Genomic DNA, 13,241 nt, shown 5'->3' with positions numbered 1-13,241 from the left:
TTAAACATAAAAACAATAAATTTGTGTCATACAATTTCAAATAAACCTTTATTTAGTTAAGTAGATTGATTTTGTCTGTTTAATGAGCAGGAAATCATCTGTAATTGGGAGAAAATATTAAAATTAAATAAAATTGCTTGAAAAAGGTACACAAGTTTATGATTGTTAACAAAAAAAACAAAAGTACGGCATTGAAACAGCTTACTCCAAAAAGATCTGATATTTGCGGATTTAAATGCCTTTTTAAACATTTTCATCCCGACTTGATTTAAATATCCATTCGATTAAGTAGACAGTCGTGCGGCGCTTCAGCTGCTCCCGATCACATTCTTCTAGCAGTGAGAACCTGAACATATCCCGGGTTACAGTGGCTTGTTTGCCACTTGTAAAAACATTTGGCGAATTCCTGCACCAAGGAGCTGCGGCTTTAAAACACAAGCGAGGGAATGTGCAAACCAGTCTATGGTTTTAGTCCAAAAACAGAAGAAAACTTTATCTGCTGCTGTCCTCTGCTGCCGCTAAATTGCAGAAACAAGATAGATTTATTCATGTGTTTTCAGAATTATTCAGTGTCATCACCAAAGCAGTCAAATTCTTGGATATAAATGATATTCTACCTCTTAATACTTCTACTCTTGGAGATAAATCCTAGTCTATCTGCAATTATGTGACTATAGTGACAGATTTATTTTGTAAAGCCTTGTTCACATGATTAACTCCTTGATACCTCATGCATCAAACCACTTTGGCTCCAAAATCACCTTAATTTATCAACTACATTGAGCAAAAACAAATTTTAAATAAAAAATGAAATAAGTTCTGGTGTCAAGAGGTTAAAAATCCAAGTAAATGTCATAAAAATTTAGGTTAAAAACCTCATAATTTTTTTAAACAAAAAACTGAATTAAAATGTGAATTTTGCAAACAAATCTGTTGTGAAATTATCTTTTTTCTTTTAATTCGTGAATTGTAGTATCAAATTTGAATATTTTCCTCTTAATAAATCTTACAGTACATCCCTTGCAAGTGGATTTAATTATTTACTAAAAAAAATGAAAATTTTGGCCACGCATTTGTCAGTTTGTATTGTTTTTAGATTTTGCTCATTGATTAAAAAATAATATAAGGTTTTCATTCAAATTCAAACAGAAATGAAAGCCTCCCCAGTTCGTCCACTAGGGGCGCTAATGAGCTCACTGCGACATGGCATCAGGATTCAGGTCTCGGCGCTCTCTGTGATGTGAACAGTCCAAACGTAATGGCGACTGCTGGAACAGCAGATCCTGGATCAACAGTCCCGACAGGTATCTTGTCCTATTTTCGTCTTCCTCCTCCATTCTTTCATTTTGTTCCAGATACGATCTAAAAACATCCGCATAGCGACCTGTAGAGCTAAAAATGGCGCTAGCTAGGTGTTAGCTTGAGCCGCTTCAAATCCAGATTAGCAAGTTAGCATGGAGGATTTCAGTATAAAATGGACCTTGCTATGGTTAGCTTGTTCGCTACAAGCTAAAACCATCGCATTTGTGTTATTGTTGAACACATACATATGTCAATATTTTGATCTAAAGATTATTTTCATTAAATTAGGAATATAATTAGTAATATAAAGTTCCAGGCTAACGCACAAGGGATGTGTATTATAATCATGCCGGTAGGTCAGTACATTTGTCTTTGAAGCTAAAATTAGCCGCTTCGCTCAGGAGCAAAACAAAAAACAACTATTATTCTAGAAAAATCCGGGTATTTCGTTTACGGGGGGGATATGTGGGACGTGTTCTTTGGTTCAGAATCGATTGTTTTCCTGTTTTCATCTCTATCCTCCTTTGTCAGAAATCAGATTTAAAAAATCTTGTCTCATTAGCAATAGAGAAAATCTAACAGTCTCCACTTTTGCTGTTTCATCTAAAAAGCCTCACACTTTAAATAGAGTGGTTTGATTTCCTGCTGTGTTGTTAAATGAAAACTATTTCGGGTTACTGAGTTCAGACTGACAGTGTTTACTGTTTTCTGTCCTCATTTTAAACTAGTCAACAGCAGAGATAGATGGTGGGACTCCTGCTCTCAGACAATTGGGACAGATGATGGCAAAGTACATCTTACTAATCCATTTAGTTGTTCTCCTGTTGGCTGTAATAGATGAGTTTCCCTCCCTAACAACATAATCTGAATCAGCGAATAAAAATAGAGACCTGAAAGCAATGCTGTGAGTCTGGCATTGCCCGACATCCAGAAATGGATAAAAAGTACAATATTCTGCTTAGCAGACACTTGAGTGACAGGTTATCATATTATATCTATCCCTGTCCTTTTTCCCCCCTATTTGAGCTGAGTACTAATATCCTATAAGGCTCCTAGAGGGGTGAAAATGATTTCAGGAACATGCACGTTCTATTATTATTGCTTAGCCTCAGGCAATGTCTGATCGACACTGACAAGGACTTCAGTAAACACAACAGAACAGATGGTTAGTCAATCATTATACAGTCTGCCACTAAAGATCTACTCATTGTTAAGGAATTAGGTTAGTCTTTATGTAATTCTCTGTTTGTTTTTAGAGGAAATTACAAAGTAAAGAACTTTAATAGCAGTTCAGTCAGGTTTAATTGACAAACTATAAAATTGTGTTTTTAACATCTTCTTGTGTTATTTTTTCCCATAATGGATGACATGTATAAAGAAAATTAAGCTTAAAATGTAGGTGTGACGAAGAACTTGTAACAGCACCCTGCTATGTGTTGCATCAACTTGTAGACGTATAGACACGTGATTGTCTTTGTTTTCCTCGTCTGAGCCTCTATCTGGGTCAGAATAGTCTGCTGGATATCTCAGGTATTTCTCACCATTTTTGTTCCACTGGTAATGTTAGGTCGGGGTTGTGAGAGGCTGTAAGGTAGTGGGGAAGAGTGTAAATAAAAGACTGATGGGAAGTGTGGGTGGGCTTACTCCAGGCCAATAGCCCTGCTAATTTCTGATGAACTTCTGCCGTTTTGCAGAAACTATTTCCTAGAAAAGGACAAATTTTTTTTGTCGAAAAATTTTATAATCATAATTTAGAAGATCTTTCAAAATAGATCAAAAGATGATTGAAGTGGGACTTCAAAATCCTTGTTTTTAGATTTTATTTTATTTTTTCAAATTTTGAGACTCACCAGCAGGTACTTTTTAGTGACTTTCCCATTTGTTTCAACATTCTGTCTCGTTTCTAAAGGGGTCATACCTAAAACATTTTCAGCATTCTGACTCAGTACTTTGAAAAAAGCAGCAAGTAAGGTCAATCATGTCCTGCCCCGCAGATATAAGGACTCAGTTCTGGAGGAGAGCATTACAGAGAGGTACCTGCATGGATGTGTGTGAGCCCGAACAGCATGAGTCCAGATGATATAGTGTGCTGTTTTACATAATGAGAGGGAATGTGGGCTGAATGATGCTCATTGTTTCCCAGAGGAGGACCCCATGTCCTTGTTCGCTGGGAGAAGATGCATGACATACAGTGATTCTGCCTCATTATTAATACACTCACCTCGCTTGTGTTGAGACATATCTATTGCGGCACATTAACTGGGCTGGGACAGAGGGTAATTATTTTTCTGGGATTGTTGGGCAGGTTGCAGGTGTGTAATTGTCGTAGCCTTCGATCCTGTTGTGTGTATGTTCTCATCGGGGTTTGCTGCAGTGTTGGAAAGGATGTTGCTATTGGTTACAAGCTAGAAGTGATGGCATAGTGGGCGAGGTATTAAGTTTACACAAGTTTATGTAAGGACTTATCTGTGTTTTTGTCTTAACTAAAGTCTGTTAGGATTTCATTCAGTTTTGAATGGAAAATTACCGGTAGTTTATTTCATTCACATTCAGAATTACGCTCTGGATGCTGTTCTTCCAGATTGTGCTGGATGCATAAAAAAGGAAAAAATGTTTATTCAAATGAAGTTTAAGGATAAAAATCAGTTTCCTGCCGGACAAAGTAGGCTGTTTGGAAAGAAAGGCAGTCTTCTGACGTGTTGCTGACATACATCTTCAGGCGACATTGGAAAATGGAGCAGCTCACTCAGGGGAGAAGCAGTTTCAGTTTGAAAAGAGTTGCTGTGTTGGATGCTGCAGATAGTAACGGAGCACATTTAGGTCTTGGCTCATGGCTGTCTTTATACTAATCAGCTTTTGCTGGAAATAGCCTGACTAATGAAACAACGGGAAGGTTTTTTAATAGTTCGTCATAAATTGTTTTGTGGAAAAAGCTTCTAAAATAGCTTATTAGTGTTCATCTGTAGTCCCAAATTGTAGTTTATTTCATATTTTGTAGTAGATCACAATTCATTTTTTCTTTTTTGTCCTTAGGGGCCAGCAGCATTCGAAAAATGGCCCCCGCAGAGGTAAGAGTACCACAAAGGTGATTATCTGAGATTGAACTCTTTCAGTTAACCAGTTAAGATTTTCGTCTTCTCCCTCCCCAGATGCCTGGCTCTTCAGGCACAACGCAAAGTATGAAGAAAACAATTGGACATCGAGGTGTAGAGACAACCACTGGGGAGACCACATACAAAAAAGTAAGATTATGCGACCCTTAGAATCCTTTTCGTTCAAAAGGACAATAGCTGCTTGTGATCTAAATATTGTTTTTGAAATATCCGTATTGTTTTCTCCTCGCTGCTCCCTTTAGACCACATCGTCAGCTCTGAAAGGTGCAATCCAGCTTGGTATCACTCACACTGTCGGCAGCTTAAGCCAAAAGGCGGAAAGGGATGTTCTCATGCAGGATTTTGTGGTCGTTGAAAGCATCTTCTTCCCGAGGTTAGTAAAGGATGCTGTGGTCGGGATGGAAAAAGGCTTGCAGCCAATTTATATATCTATTCGTGTTTTTATTCATGTGTAATTGGGGGTGTGTGGAGCTCTTTGTAAATCTGTTTAATGTGTTTCCAGTGAAGGCAGCAATTTGACCCCGGCTCATCACTATAGCGACTTTCGCTTCAAGACTTATGCTCCTATTGCCTTCCGTTACTTCCGAGAAATGTTTGGGATCCGGCCGGATGACTACATGGTCAGTTCTTACATCTGCTTTATCATCATAAGGGGTTGTGTTGTGTTTTGGCTCTTAGAATTGGTTAAGAATAAAAGCAATTGTGACTTCAGTCTTTTGGTATTACTGATATGTATTTTTTGTGTTGCAGTATTCCTTATGTAATGAGCCACTGATCGAGCTGTCGAACCCCGGAGCGAGCGGATCCATTTTTTATGTGTCGAGCGATGATGAGTTCATCATCAAAACTGTACAACACAAAGAGGCGGAGTTTCTTCAGAAACTCTTACCCGGTTACTTTATGGTGAGTCTGCATTTTAAAAAATGAAATTGAAGGATCAGATTTTTAGTTGTTACCAGTGTTGTGAAAGATAAGTTAGTCATTATGACTAATTATTTCAAGAAGTAACTTAGTTAGGAACTTAATTACTCTGTAATAAAAGTAATTTGTTATAAGAAAAAAAAGAATTTCTCTGATTAGTTTTCACAAGTTGTTGGAAATTAGTAAAATAAACAACCTCTTGGCAGTAAGCATGACACTGCCAATTATAATTACTTATCCCCAGTTTCCCCTTCTGACAGAAATTTACTTTATTGCACAACAGGGGCCGGTACTTTGTAAAAAACTAAGTGAAAGTAGATTTTAAATGTCTCCTGCACATGAAATAATTTTAAAAAGCCTGTGAAGATTTTGATTTGTAGCAGCTCATGCTGAACACCTACAGACATCACGTCACGAGGAACTGTTACATAATCGGGAACATTAGGGCCACATGGACTTGGGTGTAACACGGAAAACCGCTGTCAGTCAAAACAGTTTGTTGCTTTATCCTGAAATGTAACCAGAGATCTTCATTACGCAAGGAAAAGCCATTTATAAACCAGCCATAAATGCCTCTGAGATGCCCGCACACACTCATCTTGTAAAGACAATACTTGTTTATTATTTACTGGTTATACTAATACATAAGTTGAAGCAAATTTTAGTGCAAAATCTTTTTAACTTGAATCCTCTGTTCAGGAGTGGTTCCAACTTTTTATAAGAATATATTTTATTTAACAATGACAAAGTCTCTAGAGCATTTTATGTATTCTTGTAATTAAACTCTTAAGTTTAAGTATAATATTTAAAAATAATACTTTAACGTAGATAAAATTCAAAATAAACAGCTATTTCTTTTTTTTAATTCTCTCTATATAAATGAATAATTTTATATACTTATATTTGTCATTATTTTACGTCTTTTCATCATATCTTTGTGCCTTTTTCCTTCCAGAATATAAACCAAAACAAGCGGACGCTGCTTCCTAAATTCTACGGGCTGTACTGCGTTCAGGCGGGTGGGAAGAACATTCGCATCGTGGTGATGAACAATCTCTTGCCCCGAATCGTCCCCATGCATCTCAAATACGACCTGAAAGGCTCCACCTACAAGAGACGAGCTTCTCCAAAGGAAAGGGAGAAGGCCGTCCCGACCTACAAAGACCTGGACTTCATCCAGGACATGCCCGACGGCCTGCTGCTGGAAGCCGACAACTACAATGCTCTTTGCAAGACCATTCAGAGGGACTGCCTGGTGAGCCGAACAATCACACGCCTTTGTCTGGTGTTTATGTTTACTGATGTTATTTTTTTAATCCCAGGATTAAAGCATTCAAATGACTAAATTGTAGCGTCTACAAATGTGTTCCCATGAGTCACTGAGGTTCTATCGTCTATGTTGACAAAGGAAAAGCAGACTACTGTTTATCCAGAGTTGCTCCTCTTGATAAGTCGTCCAAACTTTTTTATTTGTTCAGCTCTTGCAGAGTTTCAAGATCATGGACTACAGCCTGTTGATGGGGATTCACAACATGGAGCAGGCGAGCCGAGAGAGGGATCGCGGCGGAGGCCCCTTAGGGGATAACGTGGTGTCAGAAGGTGCAGTGACTCCAGATCAACGCCGGCCACAAGCCCAGAGAAGTCTGTACTGTACAGCCATGGAGTCCATCCAGGGGGAGGCCCGGGGCAAGGGGGCAATGGATTCAGAGGACCAGTGAGTCTGAACACCAGCAGACATCTGTTTTCAACCCGTTTGTTTGTGTTGTACATTGTGGCTGAAACCTGAGTCAAGTGATGCAGCACGCTGCTCCTCTGGATTTTTCTAGCATGGGAGGAATTCCAGCTCGGAGTTCAAAGGGAGAGCGGCTCCTCATCTATATTGGGATCATAGATATTCTCCAGTCCTACAGGTAGGTGAATATGAACATTCAAGGGATTTCTTTGTAAATATTCAAATGTCCCAATAAAAACTTCCTGCTTTACATTTTTGTTTGTGTTTTAGATTCATTAAAAAGTTGGAACACTCCTGGAAGGCGTTGGTTCACGATGGGGTAAGAACCTAAACTTTTTATTTTATATACTGAAAAAGACAGAATAAAACAGGAAGAGCCATCTCTGATTATCTTATTTTCAGTGTGTTTTCTCGAGATAACAACTTAATAACTCGTTATCTTAAGTAACAACTTTTGTTTATTCAAGGTATTTAAGTCTCCTGAGAAAACAAAAAAACATGCTTTTTATGGAGAAACAAACTTAGTTTTCTCTAAACGAACATTCAAAAAAGTTTAGAAGAAAAGAAGCAGCTAACCCCTAAACAACCTGACTGTTTGTATTTTCCATTTCACGAAAATTGGCTAAATTAAAACATTTGTATTGGACACAGCCATTCTTCTCGTCCTTAGAAAGTCATTTGTGAGTTTTAAGTAAAAAATTTAAATTTTCCTACAACTAGTAATTTAGACTTAAAAAGATGTAACTTTCACTTATAAAATGACACATTTTACCACTGAAAACTTAAAAAACACCTTTGTAACCTAACATAAAATTAGATTATTGATTTTATTAAATTAAACATTAGGTATCACTTTTTTCAAATGCAGATTAAAAATGTAATTGTACTAATGTGGCCACATACTTAGAACTTTTGAATTAAGGAGCAATTTTTATAGTAATATATATTTTTTGTTAAATTCCTAACAAATGTAACATGTCAGTATAACACCAGTTGTTGCTTTTGTTCTGCAGGACACTGTTTCCGTCCACAGACCAGGCTTCTATGCGGAGCGTTTCCAGCAGTTCATGTGCAACACTGTGTTTAAGAAGATTCCACGTGCGTATATCGTTTGTTTCCATGTGAAAATGTGATGTTGGGATCTGCACTGACATTTTTATATGATGTCCTGTTTCAGTTAAACCGTCACCGTCTAAGAAGAGTCGTGGCGGCGGTCAGGGAGGACTGAGGAGGGCCCCCACTCTCGGAGCTCCCACTCCATTATCCCACGCAACAACACAGCCAGCTGTTGATTCCAGAGCGGTGTATCACAGCCCTTTTAAAAGCACAGACGCGGAGGCTGACAGTAGTAAGAAGCGATGCGTCACCTGTAATTTGATCTGGTACTGTCTCCATCAGTGCTACAGCAAAATAAAATCCTTGTTTTCAGGTGTGCTGTCCGGCAGACCGGATCTGGTTCCGAAGACGCCTCCGCTGCCAGACAACCCCGCTGACTGCGAGGCCAACCTCTCCACCTCCTCACTCGGGAGCACAGGAGCTCCCTCCTCCTCTCCTCCACTGCGGTAAGCTTCTCACCCCCTCTGTGTTTCAGGTTTGCTCCGTATTCTTCTCCTCTGACTTGTACTTCCTGCTGCAGATCCGTAGGAGTGGAAGTTCACAAATCGGCAAATACAGACAATGACCTGGGAGCCTTACCTGGGTATGCAGAGTCACAGATTACATCATGTTTTCCCTTCTGCTTTTATTAGGTTAACTGATTCATCACTTTTCCTTTTGTGTCAGTTTTGGGGCTGAAGGTGCTGCTGATAATTCAGGCAACCTGTCTGGAAACGAAGATGTAGTTTCTCTTTCTGACGTCATCCCAGAGACCAACATCTAGTTTGTAAGTTTGAGGTTTTTTATTGTTAAAGAAGTTAGTTCTTTCTTTTTTAACAGCAATTTTTTTTTTGCAGTGAATAAGGAAAAACAACCCACGTGGTCTGTTTTAGAAGATGAGGAGATCCTGCATGAGAGAACAAAAATGAAGAACCCGTCAAAGTAAAAGTTGTCTATTCGCCTCGGTCGTCCCATTGCACTTGTGACGTCTTCTCATGGTTTGGAGCCGTGGATGAAGGCCAGAGGCGCTGAAGAGTTTTGTGACAGAGTAGATCTAAGAAGATGGAATCATTGTTACGTTTCCAATGCCTCCTTATTTGTTGGCAGCTTTGTTGTAGCTGTGGCACACTTTCTACAATCGTTCGTACACGAGTGCTGCAAAGGCACGTTTAGAAAAAGGAAAAAAAGGGTCAATAGTAAAAAAAAATTGTTAATTTGGAGAGCAACGGTTCCAAGAAACGCTTAATGTAGAGCATTTGAAAGTCAGAACCTCCGAGGACGGGGTGTACATGTTTATTTTGTACCCATGCCAAGGAAAGGGGGGCAAGATTTCTGTTAACCTGCACTCCAATATAGTATTAAACCCCCTTCATTCAACCTGCCCCTCTACACTCCTCATCAAAAGAGCCAAATGAAGCGTTTAGTCAATAGAAGTTTTTCGATCAACACTTGCTGCTGTCAAATCTGCAATCGACTTACAGTAAGTCTAGCGTTCAGTCCAGACGAAGCAAAGTCATTTTGTTTCACGCTTTAAGTTATTGTCCTGGAAGCTACACCTCCGTCTCCCCGCCGGTGGAATGTACTTCGCTTTGTTCTCATAAAAATGTGTCTTACACAGCCTTTGGATGCCGTTAACTGAATTAATTTATTGAGAATGTGTTCGCGTTCAGGTCTGTTTTCTGTCGTGTCTGTGCCTTCCACATCTTCAACTTCCTCAACATGTAATGTTCCATGTTTCGTAGGAAGTGCTCTAGCTGCCTTACGACTAGCCGAGGTCATCACACTGCCATTTGAATGGAACATCCAGTCTGAGAACTTGTGATTTGACTGCAAACACTAGCACAATCCTCCGCCATTGATCCTTTTATTTTAGCTTCATCAGCTGGAATATTCCTTTCCCTTCATCAGACAGCAGGGACACCTACCAGTCCTTCATTTCTGACGGTTCCAGAAATGACACCTGCCCACATTCTGTCTTGGACCAATGCTACTAACCATCTGGATGAGGGTTTGCTGAATAGTTTTCTTTATAATCTGCATTAGGATTTCTGTGCTGAAAGCTGATGGAGATTTCTTGTGAAGTCACTTGAATGTAGCATCATCTGACATCTCGTTTTAGGATTTAATCCTGTTAGTGTTACACATTGTGGTAGAGGGGAGCAGGGTCATTGTACGGAGGAGAAATAGATGATATTGATGCTGCAGAGGTGGGGCTTTTATTTTGGAATGAAGTTACGTCACCAAAGAGAAGAGCCTGGAAACTGACTGAAGGGTTGCTTAGTGACCTGGGGAGAGAACAAAAAAACGGGACAAAACTCCTGTTTGGACTGACTTGTTTTATAGAGTATTAACAGTGGGTTGACTGTTGAACTGGATTTCTAATGGTGGCTTTGTTTTAGGAATCAGTTGATAACTGGATGTTTGATTCTTTTGCATCACTACCAAAAACAGCTTTTTTTTAATTGCTGTTGGCTGCAGAATTTGACCTCACATTCCTTCTTGGTTGCAGTAAAAATCTGCCATTTAATGCTTTTGCATTATAATGAAGACATACTGTAAGTATTTCTTGGAAAATACTACAATAAAGAAAAAAAAAGATTTTTCTGATTTTAAAACTGAACACTCCCAAGAAATCTGGTTCTTCAAAATAAAAAACCTTATATTTTGACAGTTGGATTTTATTGTTTTTGTGTTGTAACTCCCTAAAATGATTCTTACAGGTCAATTTTTGTTGTTTTATTCAAAACAATACCTTTCTTAGAAGAAAAAAGCTATCTGGTGCTTTAGGAAGTTGTACACTACAGTTATTTTGAAGGAATGCAATATGAACCACAATCTACCACTTTGGGTGGTTTATTTAATGACTGAAGAAGGTTGAAGTAACAGAGTTTGTATGATCTACTTGAGATGATTGTAAGCTGTAAACTGAAAGAAGGATGTCTGGAACTTTATAGCTTGTATTGACTATAAAGTCGACAAAATGACAATTTCTCCTTTTTGTACTTTTCCATTGTGTAAATAATAATATTGTCTTTCCACGATGATTCTAGATTGTCTATCTCCCATTTTATACATGAATGTTTTGACTGGCTTTTCAGCCAACATTGCTGGTTCTCTTACATGCTTCAATTATTATTATTATTATTATTATTATAATACATTGTTTTCTGTATAAAATGTTGATATGTACATAAGAGTCACAGAAATGCCTTGTCATGCAACGTGTGCTGCCTGTTCCTCCTACCATGTTTCATTTGAGTGGTGGTGATGTTTCCATTTCTGATTTTAAAGAATTAAAAATATTTTCTAAATCTTTTTTTTTCTCTTTTGTGTATCTGTTATTTAGTATGTGTGAGTGACTGCCAACAGAATTTGGCATTTTCATGTCGAAAGTTGTAATTGTAATTATATCCAGCCCTCCAGATCATTTTATTTAATTGTTATAAATGGACAGTTTTTTTAGACTATTTTGAAATGTAGTTATTTTTTCAATAGAATTTGAATAGAATTGCTTTATCAAAAACTGAGATGCCTTGAATTGACGTTGAGTGATATAATCAGCAAAGGTTGTGATTAACAGAGTCAGAGGCTTTATAAAAGTCTAAAAAGAGTATAAAACTATCATCAGAAACCAGGTGTGAGTAATCTAGAATGTCAAGAACAAGACGAATATTGTTGGAACAGCCTTCTTATTTGCAACTGTGGCCTGGCAAAAGGCAAGACCTTTTGAGAAAGAAAAGAGGAAAGAAGTTACAGGATACAGGATACAAAAAAACATTGAATAGAATCAGAAAAGCATCAGAACAAACACATTCTAAATTATAAAACCATAAAATCATTGCAATGAGGAACAAAAACATTCATCTTTAAAATACTCATTAAGATATTTTTTAAAATCTGCTAGTGATATAAAAGTGTCCAATCTCAGAGTTTTTTGCAAGTCATTCCAGTCTCTGGCTGCAGCATATTGAAATGACCCAGAGCCAAGTGAAGAACTTGATTTTGGGACTTTTAACAATAATAGTTGTGAAGTGCGGGTGTTGTACACACGGGATGAGGTATGTAAAAGCTGGCGCAGGTAGGGTGGAGAAAGACCAAGCAGAGTTTTATAGATTAACAGTAGCCAGTGTTAGACCAATTTAAATGGTAAAAAACACAAAATGGAGATGTTATTTTTAGAGTTTTTAGTGAGAAAAACAATACAAATGTACATGAACAACATATATTACTGGATTGTCAAAAGTGAATTGATTGAAAGATACATAAACCCCCCAAATTTCAGAGAAGACAGAGCTTTGTATCAGAACAAATGCAGATGAGTGTCAAAAAAAGCTCATTTTTGATCAGTGAAACAGCTGCGCAGCCATCCCACTGCAGAGGTCACACCGGCCCCGACAGTTCCTCCGACAGCGGCCACAGCTGCACTGGCAGAGGTTGACAGACCAGCAGCACCTACAAAACATGAAGAAATATTCATAGTCCTGCTAAACACTACTGCAAAAACCTTAGTGGTAACGATCAAACCCTGCCTGGTCTCCAGTCATTCAAGACTACAAACTAATCACAAACATGGTCGCAGCACTAGAGGGAGACAGGAATACCAGGAATTATAATAAAATGTCAAAAAATAAAACCAACTTTAGAGGATTTTAAGCTCCAGGTGATTGTCTTTATAAAGGTTAAATAAAGCAGTGCAGGTGACAAAACCCCACCTTGACAAATCACACTGGGAACAGGAAATAGACAGACCTATGCCTTTCCCATAACATGTACACTATGTTACCAAAAGCATTGGCTCACCAGCCTTGACTCACCTTCTGCAGCTTCAACTCTTCTGGGAAGGCTGTCCACCAGGTTGAGGAGTGTTTATAGGAATTTTTCACCATCGTTTCAAAAAATATTTTTGTTCTCTGAAGACATTGATGTCTTTATGGACCTTTTTGCTGTGGTGCAGTCATGTTGGAAGAGGCAGGGACCCACTCCAAACTGTTCCCACAAGTTTGAGAGTATGGAATTATCCAAAATGTTTTTGTATCCTGAAGCATTCAGAGTTCATTTCACTGGAACTTAGGGGCCAA

At 38.4% G+C, this 13,241-nt stretch overlaps 1 protein-coding gene across 2 annotated transcripts in view; it reads left to right on the top strand.

Moving 5' to 3' along the window:
* The window catches only part of LOC112143876 (phosphatidylinositol 4-phosphate 5-kinase type-1 alpha), a 14,920-nt gene extending 3,442 nt beyond the window's left edge, over positions 1 to 11,478 (top strand). The window contains exons 2-17 of one of the 2 annotated variants that reach the window (XM_024268105.2): positions 1,150 to 1,304; positions 4,336 to 4,370; positions 4,452 to 4,544; positions 4,658 to 4,788; positions 4,918 to 5,035; positions 5,166 to 5,318; positions 6,292 to 6,591; positions 6,815 to 7,050; positions 7,163 to 7,246; positions 7,339 to 7,387; positions 8,082 to 8,166; positions 8,246 to 8,416; positions 8,498 to 8,630; positions 8,705 to 8,767; positions 8,851 to 8,950; positions 9,021 to 11,478. In XM_024268105.2, coding sequence (XP_024123873.1) covers positions 1,150 to 1,304; positions 4,336 to 4,370; positions 4,452 to 4,544; positions 4,658 to 4,788; positions 4,918 to 5,035; positions 5,166 to 5,318; positions 6,292 to 6,591; positions 6,815 to 7,050; positions 7,163 to 7,246; positions 7,339 to 7,387; positions 8,082 to 8,166; positions 8,246 to 8,416; positions 8,498 to 8,630; positions 8,705 to 8,767; positions 8,851 to 8,947 — 1,903 coding nt within the window. In that variant the 3' untranslated portion in view covers positions 8,948 to 8,950; positions 9,021 to 11,478. The remainder of the gene's footprint in view (positions 1 to 1,149; positions 1,305 to 4,335; positions 4,371 to 4,451; positions 4,545 to 4,657; positions 4,789 to 4,917; positions 5,036 to 5,165; positions 5,319 to 6,291; positions 6,592 to 6,814; positions 7,051 to 7,162; positions 7,247 to 7,338; positions 7,388 to 8,081; positions 8,167 to 8,245; positions 8,417 to 8,497; positions 8,631 to 8,704; positions 8,768 to 8,850; positions 8,951 to 9,020) is intronic. The other variant, XM_024268106.2, reaches the window with a different exon arrangement.
* The last annotated feature ends 1,763 nt before the right edge of the window (positions 11,479 to 13,241 follow it).

The sequence above is a fragment of the Oryzias melastigma genome, linkage group LG16, assembly GCF_002922805.2.
Source record: "Oryzias melastigma strain HK-1 linkage group LG16, ASM292280v2, whole genome shotgun sequence".
Lineage (NCBI taxonomy): Eukaryota > Metazoa > Chordata > Actinopteri > Beloniformes > Adrianichthyidae > Oryzias > Oryzias melastigma.
Note: the sequence above shows the minus strand (reverse complement) of the source record. Positions and strands in the feature narration are given on the sequence as shown.